The sequence below is a fragment of the Pristis pectinata genome, chromosome 40 (assembly GCF_009764475.1).
Source record: "Pristis pectinata isolate sPriPec2 chromosome 40, sPriPec2.1.pri, whole genome shotgun sequence".
Classification (NCBI taxonomy): Eukaryota; Metazoa; Chordata; class Chondrichthyes; order Rhinopristiformes; family Pristidae; genus Pristis; species Pristis pectinata.
Genome location: NC_067443.1, coordinates 6,707,722 through 6,724,118, shown reverse-complemented (window position 1 = coordinate 6,724,118; position 16,397 = coordinate 6,707,722). Strand labels below are relative to the sequence as shown.

The window sequence follows — 16,397 nt, the reverse complement described above, 5'->3', positions numbered from 1 at the left end:
AGGTGAAGGCTTGTTCAATGCAGATAATCTTTCCGGAGGAGTTGTAGATGGGAGGACATGGTTAAAAACAGGAAAGGAAAGAAAACAGATTTAGTCAAGTCGAGTTTATTGTCACCCAACAATTTACCTTCGACCACAAAAAGCCAGCAATGATAATTTCAAGTCCAGCCAAGTCAAGTTGATTGTCATGTGCACAAGTACAGTGAGGTACAGGTACAGTGGAAAATCTGCTTGCAGCAGCATCACACAAGACAGTGAAGACTGTGCAAAACAAGACATTAGTACAAAAATAACACAATCAGAGGCACGTCCACGGCAGTGCAAGAGGTGGTCCGTAGTGGTCCGTCGCTGAGGTAGAGTTAGGGTTGTGCAGCTTGGTTCAAGAACCTGATGGCTGTAGGAAAGCAGCTGTTCCTCAACCCGGTGGTGTAGGACTGCAGGCTTCCGTACCTCCTGCCTGACGGTAGCCGTGAGAAGATGGCATGGTGGGGATCCTTGATGATAGATGTCACCTTTAGACTGGAGAAGCAAGACACTGAAGGTGTTCAGCAGATCGGGCAGCATTTGTAGAGAGAGAAACAGGGTTGATGAACTGACCAGAATGAGATGTGTTCCTTGAGCACTTGTTGGGAGCAATGTAAGAAATGGCTGTCTCTGTGGGTGGGCTTAGAGCTGTGCCTGGTGCTAATCAGATGACCTTGGAGTGGGCAATTCGTGGCAGAACAGGGAGGGAACCATGAACCTAAATCATCTTGGTAAAGAAGGCGTACGGCATGTAAGTCGAGTCATTGAGTTCAAGTGTCAGAAGGTTATGTTGCAGCTTTATAAAACTTTGATTAGACCAAACCTGCAGTATTGTATTCAGTTCTGGTCACCTCACTATGTGGAGGTTATGGAGAGGGCACCAAAGAGGTTTACCAGGACGCTGCATGGATTAGAGGGCACGTGCTATAAGGAGAGGTTGGACAAACTTGGGTTGCTTGCTGTGGAGTGGCAGAGTCTAAGGGGAGACCTGATAGAAGTTTATAAAATAATGAGAGGTGTAGACAGAGTAGACAGCTGGTATCTTTTTCCCAGGGTTGAAATGTCTAATACTAGAGGGCATCCCTTTCAGGCAAGAGGGAGTAAGTTCAAAGGAGATGTGCGGGGCAAGTTTTGTTTTACACAGAGAGTGATGGGTGCCTGGAACTTGCTGCCAGGGGTGGGGGTGGAGGCAGATACGATAGAGGCGTTTAAGAGGCTCTTAGACGCATGAATATGCAGAGAATGGAGGGAGATGGACATTGTGTAGACAGAAGGGATTAGTTTAGTAGGCGCTTAATTACTCGTTTAATTAGTTCGGCTCAACATTGTGGGCCAAAGGGCCTGTTCCTGTGCTGTACTGTTCTATGTTAAATGCTTAAACAAGAGCTAAGAGCACTGGGGATTCCCTCCCACCCCGATTCATGGAATCCTGTTTGTAATTTGGCACTTGCTGCTGTCTTGTTAATTACAGGAAGTGCCCATGATCCCCCAGCCTCACTACGCCCAGCCTGGCTGTGTGTACTACATCTGCCTACTGCGAGATGACCTCCTGCTCCGACATGGTAGGTGCACTGGGGTGGAGGGTGGGGGAGAATGGGTGAACGAGACAGGCCAGCCATCCTCTACTCGCATAACGGTGAACCTGGCGCAAAGCATTTGCAAACAGAGACACTAACGTTGATTGATTTGTTAAAGAGCTGTCCTCCTGGGGAGGGAGCTGGATATTGGGTTCCTCCTGGTTCGTGGCCGATTGCAGGTGGAGGGCAGTGATTCACAGTGCTCTGGGAGACCTCTGCTCCTCAAGACCAGGGCAACAGCTGCTCCAGCATGAGAAGCTGAGCATACGCTTCACACTGGTAGTTGTAGAGTTTGAACTGGGCAAAGTCCAGCAGCAGCCCAAAGCTTCACAGGAGAACACAAGAAAACAGGAGCAGGCTACCTGCCCTGCCATTCAATATGATCGTGGCCTCAACTGCACCAGTTCCCCACAGCCCAAAGTTCCCCTATCTTCCAAAAGTTTATCTACTGTCACCTTAAGTACTTCTGATGATCCAGCCTCCACCTCCCTCTGGGGCAGAGAACTCCAGAGATTCGCCACCCTCTCAGAAAAGAAATTTCTACGCACCTCAGTTTTAAATGACCAGCCCTAATCTTGTAAGCATGTCCCCTCGTTCGTGACTCTCCCACTAGTGAATACATCTCAACCTCTATCCTGTCAAGCTCCCTCAGGATCTTGTACATCTCAATGAGGTCAACCCTCTTTCTTCTGAACTCCAAAGAATACAGACCCAAACTATCCAGCCACCCTTGAGAGGACAACGTTCTCTTCCCAGGAATTAGCCTCCAATGTTACAACAGGTCTGGCAACTCCCATGGCCCAGCAGGTTTTGAATCTGTAGTACAGATCTGTACTAATTAACTAATTCTAACTTGGATCTAAAATTAACTGAATTCTGTACTAATCTGTAGCTAATTAACCTACCGATGCAACTTCAGCAATCTCAGCCAAGAGCATTTCCAACTTACTGAAAGTTTGGGATACGGATAGTTCTCCAGCTTCCATTTCCCATGACTGTCCCACCATACATTAAAAGAACAGTTCTCCTGCTCAGAGCGAGACGATCGGGGCAATTTCCGTGGTCTGGTATTTTCTGTAGCCTGGCAACAATCTGGTCCCACCGTGCCAGAGTAGAGAGATTCAACCTGTATATCCTTGGTTAGGTAAAGGAACCATAGCTGTGTACTCCGGATGTGGCCTCACCAGCACCCTGTGCAACTGCAACGAACCCTCCTTACTTTTAAACTCCAAACCCTTTGCAATAAAGACTAAAAGTGCAGTTTGCCACCCTAACTAGAGGAATGTGGAGCAAGCCCAAGACAATAGTTGCTGGGACTTCAGTGGGACAGCTGCTCCTTAAAGGGATAGGATGTGCAATCCACACGAGGGCGCAGCCTGGAGTCTTCAACATGTTTAAGAATCTTAAGAGCATTGAATGTGCATGTCAGACACACAACTGACCAGAGAAAGTCAGGTTTCATGCACTGAATAACTTCATGGTCAAAGTGTGATGTACCTCACAGCGAGTAGATATTTAACCCTGCCGTCAAATCGCACATAATTCTGCGATCAGGATGTTAAATCTGTGTGTATTTTAAGCCGCCTTGCCTCCACCAGGATTTTATTGCCTCCTTGCCCCGCTGCTCTGTTAGACTTCATGTGATGTCAGTGTGTGTTCTGCCGCAGGTGACTGTGTTTACCTGATGAGAGATAATCGGCGAGGTCCTGAGGGGCAGCCTGTCCGACAGTCGTACCGGCTGCTCTCCCACATCAACCGGGACAAACTCGACATCTTCCGCATCGAGAAGCTCTGGAAAAACGATAAGTAAGGCAGCAAACGGGAAAAGTGCTTCAATACAAACTTTGGAAATAGCTCAGGAATTCATGGTTGTGTTTTCCTGTGCTGTAGCCCAGTTTGTAAACTCAAACAGAAACCCATATCAACCCAGGCTAATCCCCGTGTGCTGTACAGGAACACACCTGTTGTACTCACCAGTACTGTAACCCGGTGTTATACAGCGATAGACCCATCTCCGCCGGTAGTACCCCGGTGTTATACAGCGACAGACCCGTCCCCACCGGTACCGTACCCCGGTGTTATACAGTGACAGACCCGTCCCCACCGGTACTGTATCCCGGTGTTATACAGCGACAGACCCGTCCCCACCGGTACTGTACCCCGGTGTTATACAGCGACAGACCCGTCCCCACTGGTACTGTACCCCAGTATTATACAGCGACAGACCCGTCCCCACCGGTACTGTACCCCGGTGTTATACAGTGACAGACCTGTCCCCACCAGTACTGTTGCCCAGAATCTACGTTTGTACTACATGGGGTCTGTTAACATGAGACATCCACCATGACGTTCTACTAGAATCTCAGTATTGGGAAAGACATTTTGCAGTGAACAGTTTCATGTGCAGTGCTCTGTTGTGCAGTCTTTATTTAATGCTGAATGCATGTTGTCCTACATTCTCACAGGGGGGAGCGCTTTGCCTTTGGTCACCACTACTTCCGGCCCCATGAGACCCATCACTCTCCATCAAGAAGGTTTTACCATAACGAGTTATTCAGGGTGCCCCTCTATGAGATCATCCCTTTGGAGGCTGTGGTGGGAACCTGCTGTGTGTTGGACCTCTACACATTCTGTAAAGGTGAGCGTGACTTCACTGCAAGCGTGGTTACCCCTTTCCTGGTGTCTCTTCTTTTTGGGGATTAATGACGTTCTTGCCAGTGTCCTTTCGATGCTGAGCAGCTGAAAGTGACCTGGTACATCCTTCAACTACCACCCAACACCTTCAGCCAACCACTGACTGTTTTCTAGCTTCATGCTGTCACTCACGATCCGGTCTGCCCTGGCTGTTAAGGAGTAATATGACAACAGAAACAGCTCTCTGGCCCATCTCATCCAAGCTGACCAAGGTGTCCATCTAAGCTAGTCCCATTTGCCTGCATTTTGAACGGTCCCCTAGAACAAGAAGGTGGACTCTTAACCTCTCAATCTACCTCGTTAGGACCTTGCACCTTATTGTCTGCCTGCACTGCACTCTCTCTGTAACTGTAACACTTTATTCTGCGTTCTGTTGTTGTTTTCCCTTGTACTACCTCAGTGTGCTGATGTGATGAAATGATCTGTATGGATGGCATGCAAAACAAAGTTTTTCACTGTACCTAGGTACATGTGATAATAATTTACCATGTACGTGTCCAAATGTCTTTTAAATGTTATTGTACCTGCCTCAACCACTTCCTCTGGCAGCCCGTTCCATATACGCAACACCCTCTGTGTGAAGAGGTTACCCCTCAGGTCCCTTTTCAATCTTTCCTCTCTCACCTTAAACCTATGCCCTCTAGTTTTTGAATCCCTCTCCTTGGGAAAAAGACTGTGTGCATTCACCCTATCTATACGCCTCGTGATTTTATACACATCTGTAAGGTCACCCCCTCAGTTCCAGTGAGAATAAACCCAGCCTATCCAATATCAGCCCTCCATTCCAGGCAACATCCTGATGAAGCTTTTCTGCACACTCTCTGTTCCTACCACGTCCTTCCTGTTGATGGTCTGGAGCTGTGAGGCAGAGGCTCTACTAGTTGTGCCACTGAGCCACCCTTAATGGCCTGGAATTGTTTTTTATTCCATCGTAGGACATAGAGGATAGTGGCAGCATTTATTGTCCATCCTTAATTGTCCTTGAGAAGGTGGTGGTGATCCGCTGCAGGGCCTGTGGTGAAGGTGCCCCGCAGTCTGTTGGGTTGGGTGTTCCAGCAACCACAAAGGGAAAGTTCTCGCTGCCTGGCTTCCGTACTGCTGAGTGCGCTGCCTTCTCACCCGGGTGAACGGGTTTCTCCAGCACTCCCCAGTGAATGGTCTGCATGCGCAGGCGGGAAGATCTGTTTTCCTTGAATGTTAGCGCAGCCTTGACAAGGAGAAGAATTCTGGTCCATCCCCAAAGGGGTGTGGAACCGTCCTTTCTGGGGCTGGCTGTTTCCCTTTTCGTATTCAGGAGACAATTCGATCCGTCGAGTGTATGCCAGCACTCAAAGCAATCTCATCGATCAAAACCGCCCCACTTATTCTCCTTGTGACCTGTTCTCTCTCACAAGCCCTTCAACTCCACCCCGCCCCCACACCGTTCTCTCATCACCCACTTACATTGGGAGTAATTTACGGCGGCCAATTGACTAACCGATGAGCATCAAAGTGGAGACACGAGACTGCAGATGCTGGAAATCTGGAGCAGCACACACAGGTGTGTTTTAACCAATGAGCATGTCGTTGGGATGTGGGAGGAAACCAGAGCATCACACAGTCACAGGGAGAACGTGCACGCTCCATGCACAGACAGTGCCCAAGGTCGGGATTGAACCCGGGTCTCTGCCGCTGGCATTAGTTACCACATGCTGCAGCCTTTCAGCTTCCTTCTCTCCACCCTGCAGGGAGGCCGAAGGGGGTGAAGGACCAGGACGTTTACATCTGCGACTACCGCCTCGACAAGTCCGCGCACCTCTTCTACAAGATCCACCGCAACCGTTACCCCGTCTGCACAAAGTCGTATGCCTTCGACCATTTCCCGAAGAAACTGACACCCAAGCGAGATTTCTCTGTGAGTGCTGGGGGTGGGCACGGGTTGAGGGTGGGGGTGGGCACGGGGTGGGGTTGGGGGTGCTCACTACCCCCCTTCTCCATCCTGTCACAGCCCCCTCGCCCCCTCTCCACCAGGCTCCCGCTGAACATTCATCCTCTGCACTCCTGGTCTTCTGCAGAGCGACGCAATTGGGCAATTCCCACCACGTTCCAGGGGCTGTGGACCTGGCAGCCGGGGGGGAGGTGGGACAGCCAGGGTTATTCAGGGTGTGGAAGTGGGGGAAGGATGGTGTGGTTGGAGGCAGGGCACTCAAGGGTCTGCCAGGGCAGGGGAATGGAGAGGGTGTTGGTGCTGGTAGGGAGGGGGGAGGGATGTGGGGGTTGATGAGGGGAGAGTGAGGAGTTGGGGGTGGGGGAGGTGGGTGGGTTGGTTTGAGGGGAAGGGCCGGAAGGGAGGTGCTGGTAGGGAGTGAGGGACCGGAATGGAATGGGGAGAGGAGATTGCGGATGGGGGTAGGGAGCAGGGGTGTTGTCATTGTGGAAGGGTGGGGGGGTACAGGGTGGGAGGTGTTGGTGGGGAGGGATCAGGTGTTAGCAGTGCTCACCTCCAGAATTTGTACTCGGGAGGGGGTGAACATCGGGGGTGGTATTTTCTCAGCACGGAGTTTGAACGGGGCAGGCTTGGGGCAGTGGGTGCTGGGCGGGACAGGGTGGGGATGGGAACAGGTTGGATGTCTGCTGGGATCGTTGTATAACAGGGCCTGGTGGGTCTGATCGTAGTAGCCGGGTGGGATCGAATGGGGGAGGGGAGGGGAGAGTGGGATCAGACGGGAGAGGAGGGTGGGATCAGACAGCGGGAGGACAGGGAGGGATCAGACAGGTGGGGAGGGACAGGGCGGGATCGGACGGTATTGGAGGGTGGGGTGGGATGCAGTAGGGGAGAGACTGTGGTGGTGGAGCGGGTGGGGTTACGGGCTTCACCGTACAGTTGTGCATTGCTCATTTCTAAAGCCATCTGCTTTTGTTCCTTTTCTCTCCCCCGCCATTAGCCTCACTATGTTCCCGAAAATTACAAGAGGAATGGAGGACGGTAAGTGGCGTTCACTGTCGGTCCGTCGTAACCCTGCTTGTTCTTCCGCAGCAGCATTGTAAACCTGTGGCCTTGTATCTGGCCAGCTCACCAGCAGGCACCTGTGGCGGAGGCTGCGTGGGGTGCTGAGCATCAGCTGCCCCTCCACTGTGCCACACCGAGCTGCCTCGGCCACAGTAGAGGTGTCCACTACACCTGGCTCCACCGAAACAGCCGTGGCTCCTGCCCCTACCCCAGTCTGGGGCGGGTCCGCACCACTGCGTGATGCTTCCCATAGCCCCTCTGCCCAGCCACACTCTTCTGGTCCGGGGGTACCAGTGAGTTCCAGTTGCTCTCGTCACAGGAGGTGTGGGGTTGTGCAGAGGTAAGGTAATTATTTTGTTCACTGCAGTCTTTGAAAGGGGAATGAAGTTCTGATCCCTGCTGTACTTGGAGTGGGGCAGAGGGAAGGTGTTCACCTGCCTTCAGTTTTCCCCCTCCCTCCATTTCTCCTCCTCCCAAGCCAACTATGGACTGCTGTTATAGGCCAGTGAGGGGAGCGACGAGCTTCCTCGTTGTCCCCACACCCACCCCACCCCACCACCCCATTCCAAATCATTGTTGTGTGAACGGCCTCTTCTCACCAGCATGCCCGAGAACTGGTGAAACTCCCCCTCCTACTGAGGCTGGTCAGGTTCTACAAGGAACCACATTTTCCATGGGTTGTAGAAGAAAGTTTGTTCGCTGCCAGACTCCTACCTCCGTCACTCTAGCAGCACTCTCCAGGGCCCCCTCTGCAATTGTTCCTCTTTCCCCCGTTCCAAGGGGTGTTGGAAAACCAGATTGCATCTGAGCTCATCTGCTCCTTGCAGCTAAACAGGCCCTCACTGCCTGAATTCACAAGGGGAATCTTGTTGGTGTCCCGGGGATTAGAGAGGGCAAAGGGTTCATCACTGATGGTGAAGGATCTTCGGGGAGCTTTGTGATGTAGGCAGGGGAATGGGGGGAAACCTCTCATAGTCATGGAGTTGGACGGTAATGGGAGTTAGCTCCACTCTGGAGTCTGCTGCAGTGGGGGAGCTGCCCCGGTGCAGAATCCTACCATTGTTGTGATGGATTTGCAGCAAGGTGTTCCGGGGGGGGGGAGAATGGGAGTGGGGGCTTTGCTCCAGGCAGGGTTTGTTTTAGACCTTCAGCAGGATTATCGTAGCTGCTTATCAGAAGGATTTGGGCTCTAGAGGGCTGATCTGATCTGATTGGTAAGGAGTGTGTAACGCCAGAGGTAGCTGACCTCCGACAAGAGTGGGTGGAGGGAGGAGGAATGGAAGTGAAAGCTCAGCACTCAAGGACACGAGTGCAGAAGAATGCCTTGGGTATATGTGTGCATGCATCATGTTCTCCTGTATCTGTGTGCATGAGTCAGAGGTCTCGTGTATGTGTCTGTGTGAGGGTCCTGTGGATGTGCATGCATGCACAAGTGGCGTGGGAGTGTGTGTGATATTGGTCAGTTCTGTGGTGTGTCTGACATCCATAGATCCCACACCCACAAGATGAGGAACAGGATCCCAGTGGGTGAGGTGGTGGAGGGCAGCTGATGGCTCTGGAGAGACAGGAACAGAGGAAACTGGTAGAGCCGCTGCCTCACAGTTCCAGTCCCAACCTCCGACACTGTGTTTGTGGGTGTGTGTGTGTGTTTGTAGAGTTTGCACATTTTCTCTCTGACCACGTGAGTTTCCCCCGGGTGCTCCGGTTTTCTCCCACATCCCAACAACATGCGGGGTCGGTGGGTTAATCATTCGTTGTAAGTTGTCCCCCTGGTGTATGGGTGAGGGGTAGAGTCTGGGGGAATTGATAGGGACGAGAGAGAATAGGTGACAGGGAAATAAGTGGGGGAATGGGAATTGTAGGATTTCTGTGAGCTATTGTAGACTTAATGGGCTGAATGGCCTCGTATGTCATAAAAGGGATAAAAGGTTAAAAAAACTGGGATGAATATCTGAGGATGAAATATCTGGAAAAGATTGGGAGACCAGGGGTATTGTTCCTTTGAACCTTTCCCTTTACATGGGTGACTAGTCAGGGGCTTTAGACCGAACAATACCAATGTCTCAGTTGATGGGTATAATCAGATATCTTTATTAGTCACGTGTACGTCAAAACACACAGTGAAATGCATCTTTTGTGTAGAGTGTTCTGGGGGCAGCCCGCAAATGTCGCCACGCTTCCGGCACCAACATAGCATGCCCACAACTTCCTAACCCGTACATAATTACTGGGGGAAAGGGAGACCATGATTGTGCAGGAGGGTCAGACAGGAGAGAGAGCTTCTCACAGCACCACAGTAAACGGGTTCCTTCCATTAGTGGAATCGGGCATATTAATGTGGCAACCAGTCATTGATGATAGTTAATGTGAAGTACCGTAACTCTTCGAGTATCAGTCTCCTTCAGTTTCTCTCCCTCAGATACACAGGGGAAGAGTGCTTGAAGCCACTTTCTATAGCTTACAGGTCAGGGGTCTTGGCCAAGGTGTTTTCTCAAAGTGCAATAAGCTCCAAGATTTACGGTAGTTTTGCTTCTGACTTGTGCACTAGCTGCAGTTTGTTGGGAGTGTTTCGGTGCAGGGATGGCACTAGGGGATGAGCAATGTGAGATCCAACCTACATGGGATGGCTCCCTGTCATGGGGGCTGGGGGGCAGTGGATGAGGAGCAGACAGTGGGAAACTGGGGTCCCATAGGGCAATCCTTCACCCCGCCCCTCCCCCCTACCCCGGTCCTCACTTGACACGTGTTCATTGGGCAAGTTCCATCAGTTCTCAGCCATACCCTTGGTCAGCGCTGTGTCCTTTCGCCTGGAGGGAGCCGGAGGTGTGACAAGAGCACCGGTTGGTTCCTCAGGTCCCCAGGGGGGAGGGGGGTTCAGCAACCCTCAGAGCACATCCCACAGCAGTTCGCTCGTCCCCTCCAGTGGGAGAGTGGCGCGCAGTTCTCTGACATCAGCTGACTCAGAAGCTCCAGCGTTTCCGCTGACACTCGGGTGACTTCTATTTCCCTTCATCTTAGACTCTGCCGCCCCCCTTCCAACCAAACAGCCTTGAAGATGTGAGTAAAGACATCAGTGGCTCAACGAGTGAATGATTTGTTTCTGAGGGTAGTTGTGATGTTGGTGCATGACTGTGTCCTAAAAGTCCTGGAGGTGTTGCTCACATTAAACAAGGATGGGGTGGCAGTAGCATCAAACATCAGGCAGCTGGATGGGGGTGGGCACCCTCCAGGTTCAAGAGACCATGCAAGCCAGAAGCAGGAACCCTTGAGATCTTGCATTTTAGTGGGAAGCAGCGTGGAGTAAACATGGGCACACTTAACCTTGCCCAAAGGCATCTGGGAGGGTGACATACCCAGCTTTGTGCTTGCCCAGGGAACTGCCTACCCATGGTTTAACCATGGCAGTTTAACTCTCCCTCTGCTGCCTGCTCCTTCGCATCTCTAGTGCTGGGTGGTTTCCATTCAATCCTCTAACGATGGGATAAGGGCCATGTCTGTCTTGCTGTGATGATGGTCAGTGGCAGAGTGGTAGCTGTGGTCTACACTGCCCCTGCCCCCCCCCCCACCCCCGTGTGTTCAGGAACCCCTCTCATGGGGGCTGTCTGAGAATTCTTGTACAGGTTCCAGAACCTTCTGTTGGCCTCTGTTCCTAACCCTTCTAGTGCTGCTTCTTCCCGCTTTTTATCCACACTACCCTTGCATCACCCGGGAGAGATGTAGATAGAGATGCACACCATCTCTCGGAATGTCACAGAGTAATATAGCACAGAAATAGGCCCTTCGGCCCAACTTGTCCGTGCTAACCAAGGTGCCCACCTGAGCTAGTCTGTTTGCCTGCATTTGGCTCATATCCCTCTAACCCCTTCCTACCTGTCCAAATGTCTTTTAAATGCTATTGTATCTACCTCAACTACTTTCCCTGGCAGCTCGTTCCATGTACGCAACCACCCCTTTGTGTGAAGAAGTTGCCCCTGGGGTCCCTTTTAAATCCTTCCCCTCTCACCTTAAACCTGTGCCCTCTAGATTTTGGTTCCCTTTCCTTGGGAAAAAGACTGCGTGTGTTCACCCTGTCTGTGCCCCTCATGAATGTGTGGAAAGTAAGATGGAAGTGCACTTGGGGTGTGGAGCTCTGCCTCGATGTTTCTTCTTCTTCTGCAGAGTGAGGTCTCTGGAAGGCAAGCAATCAGTCAACTTTGTTCATTGGGCTTCCTTTACAATGTGAGATACGTGATGGAGATTGCAGGTTCCATTTTAAAAAGCCATACTTCTCCCAGCCCTTTCCAAAGAGGGGGCCAGACAGATGGTTGGAGGAAGGTAATCTGCAGGGGTAGCTGCTCCCAGCAGGTGGACACAAGGGTCTGCAGACGCTGGAATCTGGAGCAACAATCTGCTGGAGGAACTCTGCAAGTCAACCAACAACTAGAGGGGGGAAAGAATTGCCGATGTTTCGGTTCAGTCCTGATGCAGGGTTTCTACCCAAAATGTCAAAGCTTCCTTTCCTCCCACGAATGCTGGAATCTGGAGCAACAGTCTGATCAGCCCTAATGCAGGGTTTCGACCCAAAGCAGTGACAATTCCTTCCCTCCCACAGATGCTGCTCGACCTGCTGAGTTCTTCCAGTAGATTGTTCATTGTCCTGGCACAGGCAACTCGTTGTCTTTGCCTCTTGAGACCAGACACTGTAAAAATACCGAACGTTGAATGTGCACGCGTATGCGACTGCTGTTAGGTTCAGGGCTGCACAACCCCCCAATGGAGGGAGGTTGAGTGTCTGAACTGTGGCAGCTGACTCCGAGCATCATGTATCTTGTTATTGACCAGAGGATCCCAAAGTTGTACCTGAATGATGGTGTTTTTTTTCCCTTTCTGTTCCCGGGGGATGCGGGGGAAAACCCACAGGTCCTCGTGGAAGTCGGAACGGACAAAAGTGCACTGCAAGGAGGTGGTCCAGGAGGAGGACCTCCCGCCCCCGATCATTGAGGACATGTCGACCGCCCAGGAGCAGCCAGCTGCCGAGATGCCCCACTTGGAGGAGCAAGAGAGCGAGAGCAGCAACACCTCCAAAGTGGACTGCAGCCCGGAGGAGAAGCAGAGGGTGCAGAGGGAGAAGCTCAACAAGATCCTGCTGAACCTCTTGGCCAAGATCCCAGGGAAGAACGGTGAGGCTTGGACCTGGGTGAGAGGGGCGTTGGAAGGAGGGGGGGAACGGTGAGGCTTGGACCTGGGTGAGAGGGGCATTGGAAAGAGGGAGGGGGAATGGTGAGGCTCGGACATGGGTGAGAGGGGCATTGGAAGGAGGGGGGGAACGGTGAGGCTCGGACATGGGTGAGAGGGGTGTTGGAAAGAGGGAGGGGGAATGGTGAGGCTTGGATGTGGGTGCGGGAAGGGTTGGAGTTGACCAGGATAAGGTCTCTGGCACCATTACCAGGTCCGTTCTGGGTCTGTTCATCTCTGCCACGGTGGTATTTAGGGATTCCACAGCCTCTGCACCAAATAGGAAAGCATCCTGATCCCAACCACTATCCGGTACCTTGTAAAGCAGGGCGTATGTGTAGGAGAACATCCTGCTCCCAACTCTGTATTGGGGAAAGGCCAGAGTTGGCTTGTGTGTCCACCCAGCCCAGCAGAACCAAAACCTCTGCCTTGGTCCTCCTTGACCAAGAGCCTCAGCGGGCTGCTGCAACCCTTGGAGCAGTGAGAATGTGGGGCTGTTGAGGCGTTGGGTAATGTGGCTAAGGGATTTTGTCCAGAGCGGAGTGATGTCCCTCGAGTTCATACAGTGTCACCGTCCCCAGAGTGAACTCATAACCAGGCTAATTCCTGGAACAGTGGAGCTGTCGTATGACAATAAGATATAGGAGCAGAATTAGGCCATTCAGCCCATCAAATCTGCTCCACCATTCAATCATGGCTGACTTTTGTTTGAAACCCCCTTCTCCCCATAACCCTCAACCCCTTTCTCCCCATAACCCTAAACCCCCTTATATCAAGAACCTATCAATCTCTGCCTTAAATACACCCAGTGACTTGGCCTCCACCGCCCTCTGTGGCAACGGATTCCACAGATTCACCGTCCTCTGGCTGAAGAAATTCCTCCTCATCTCAGTTCTAAAGGGACATCCCTTTATTCTGAGACTGTGCGCTCTCCTACTGATGGAAACATTCCTCTCCATGATCTCTCTAGACAAGACGAACAAGTGAAGATTCCACTGATATGTACAAAATGCTAACAGGACCTGCGTGGCTGGATGTAGAGGGAGGATGCTCAGGGGTTCTAGAACCAGGGATCACATCACAGGACTCAGTGCACAGAGGGGTCCTGGGTGCATCTCCATAGCTCCCTGAAAGTGGCAACACAAGTGTTAAAGAAGGCGTACGGCACATTTGCCTTCATCGGGGCGTTGCATACAAAAGCCAGGAAGTCGCTTTGCAGCTGTATAAAACTTTGGTTCAGCTGCACTTATTGTGTGCAGTTCTGGTCACCCCAATATAGGAAGGATGTGGAGGCTTTGGAGAGGGCACAGAGGAGGTTCACCAGGATGCTGCCTGGATTAGAGGGCATGTGCTATAAGGAGAGGTTGGACACACTTGGGTTGTTTTCTCTGGAGCGGTGGAGGCTGAGGGGAGACCTGACGGAGGTTCATAAAATTATGGGAGGCAGAGATAGGGTAGACAGTCAGGGTCTTTTTCCTCGAGTGGGAATGTCTAATACTAGAGGATGTGCAGTTAAGGTGAGAGGGGGGAAGTTCAAAGGAGATGCGCGAGGCAAGATTTTTCCACAGAGAGCGGTGGGTGCCTGGAATGTGCTGCCAGGGGTGGGGGTGGAGGCAGATACAATAGAGGCGTTTAAGAGGCTCTGAGATAGACACATGAATGTGCAGAGAATAGAGGGATATGGACCATGTGTAGGCAGAAGGGATTAGTTTAGTTAATCATTTAATTACAGATTTAATTAGGCATTTAAGGTGAGGGGGGATGGTTTAAAGGAGATATGTGGGGCAATTTTTTTTAAACGAGTGGTGGGTGCATGGAACAGGCTGCCAGGAGAGATGGTGGGAGCCGACATATAAACAGGCAGAGCATGGAGGGATATAGACCATGTGCAGGTGGATATGTAGTTTAAATAAGCATCATGGTCAACACAGATATGATAGGCCGAAGGGCCTGTTCCTGTGCTGTACTGTTCTGTGTTCCATGATACGGGTGAGACACTTAGGACTGAAAAGAGGAGAAATTTCTTCACTGAGAGGGTGGTGAACTCGTGGAATTCTATACCGCAGAAGGCCATCGAGGTCAAGTCGCTGCATTAAGAAGGAGGTATGTAGGTTTCTAGACACTGAAGGCAGCAAGGGGTATGAGGGGAGAGCAGGGACATGATACTGAGATCAAGGATCGGGTGTGATCACATTGAATGACAGAGCAGGGTCGATGAAGCAATCGATTTACTCCTATTTTTGTCCTGTGGACATCCAAAAGGAAAGGCTCGAGGGCAGTTCACTCAGCTTGATGGGTGCTCAGAGCATGCCTGTGGATCCGGGGAAGTTGGGAACCATCAGTACCAGAAATACATTTGAAGGCACTAAAGCACCTCAAATGTCCAGGACACCTCTGGTCACCTGCCCAAGTAATTCCAACCTCTGGTCTCTGCTCCCTCGTTGGGCATTGGGAGCCAATTCAAAGCAACTTTCTGATGGATGGGGAAAGAGCAAGGGAGTGGGACTGATGGGACTTTCCAGAAGGATGAGGGGGAAATCTCACTGAAACCTACCGGATACTGAAAGGTCTGGATAGTGGACGTGGAGAGGATGTTTCCATCGCTGGGGGAGTCCAGGATCCAAGGGCACAGCCTCAGAATAAAGGGACTGAGTTGAAGAGGAATTTCTTTAGGCAGAGGGTGGTGAATCTGTGGAATTCGTTGCCACGGGCGGCTGTGGAGGCCAAGTCATTGGGTGTATTTAAGGCAGAGATCCATAGTTTCTTGATTGGTAAGGGGGTTAAAGGTTACAGGGGGAATGAGGTTGAAAAACAAATCCACGACCGAATGGCAGAGCAGAGTTGATGGGCCGAATGGCCTCATTCTGTTCCTATATCTCATGGTCTTATGGTGGGAGAGCTCTTTCAAAGGGCCATTGCCAACAAGATGGGTGGAGCAGCCCACCCCCGCAGTGCGTGACCCTGACCTAACATCGTGACCTTGAGCAGACGTGAGTGTGCACTGACGTTGAGTGGTCCTGTGTTTGTGTGCCCCCCCACCTCCAGCCATCGACGTGACCTACCTGCTGGAAGAGGGCTCAGGGAGACGTCTGCGTCGACGGACACTGTTGTTAGCCGAGAGCAGCTTCAGGAAGTGAACCGCCCCCGCAGCGCAAGAAGAGCCTCTCTCTCCTCCGCCAGGGATTCTGGCGTCTGCCCGGGTCTGACTGCGTCCCGAGCAGCGAGGGACGTGAGGGATGGGAGAAAACCTTTCCTACACCACACCCCTTTTCCCCCCTGTTCCCACCCCTTCCCTCCCCATTGCCCAGGCTCTCCCACTTAAACCCATTGGAAATGGGACTGGAAAGTGAAGAGTGACTCATTGGAGAAAACAAACAGTTAGCACTTGGATACAGTGAGGTGTTGAAGACCTGCAGTGCTCTTATATTGTGTACAGTAGCCCTCGTATTAACTTCAGTGGGGGTTGGGGAGGGGAGGGAGGAGGGGGTGGCTTGGTTAGCTCTCTGGGTCGTTGGGCCCCAAGGCAGCCAAAAAAAAGACTTTTTTTTGTGGGACGGGAGGGAGGGGAGGGAGCTCTCGGAGTGGCCATACCACCGCACACGAGGTGGAAGGGTTGGGGGTGGGGTGACGTCTGCGTTAAACGTCAACACACGAGGAGTGCCAGCGACCGCTTTCGACATGAAGAGGGACTGGGGCTCCGATTTCTGTTTCTGTTCTTTAATCGTACGTCTGAATTCACCAGTGTGATTGTCATACAGTTTGTCCAGAGTGTGTATATATGTATATGGAGAAAGAGGAGACAGCTGTCAAACAAGGCGGTGGTTGTGGTGGTGAGGGGTGGGTGGGTGGGTTTAGGGGAGAGCTGGGGATGGGGAAGGGTGGATGGAGTTTACAATCCA

The 16,397-nt window shown here is 51.7% G+C and overlaps 1 protein-coding gene across 4 annotated transcripts in view; it reads left to right on the top strand.

The window, feature by feature from the left end:
* Positions 1-16,026, top strand: part of ash1l (ash1 (absent, small, or homeotic)-like (Drosophila)) — a 213,879-nt gene extending 197,853 nt beyond the window's left edge. For all 4 annotated transcript variants that reach the window (XM_052045674.1, XM_052045672.1, XM_052045673.1 and 1 more), the window contains 7 exons: positions 1,496-1,586; positions 3,269-3,407; positions 4,067-4,239; positions 6,023-6,189; positions 7,220-7,260; positions 12,184-12,443; positions 15,544-16,026. In XM_052045674.1, the coding sequence (XP_051901634.1) occupies positions 1,496-1,586; positions 3,269-3,407; positions 4,067-4,239; positions 6,023-6,189; positions 7,220-7,260; positions 12,184-12,443; positions 15,544-15,635 (963 nt within the window). In that variant the 3' untranslated portion in view covers positions 15,636-16,026. The remainder of the gene's footprint in view (positions 1-1,495; positions 1,587-3,268; positions 3,408-4,066; positions 4,240-6,022; positions 6,190-7,219; positions 7,261-12,183; positions 12,444-15,543) is intronic.
* Positions 16,027-16,397: the final 371 nt, after the last annotated feature.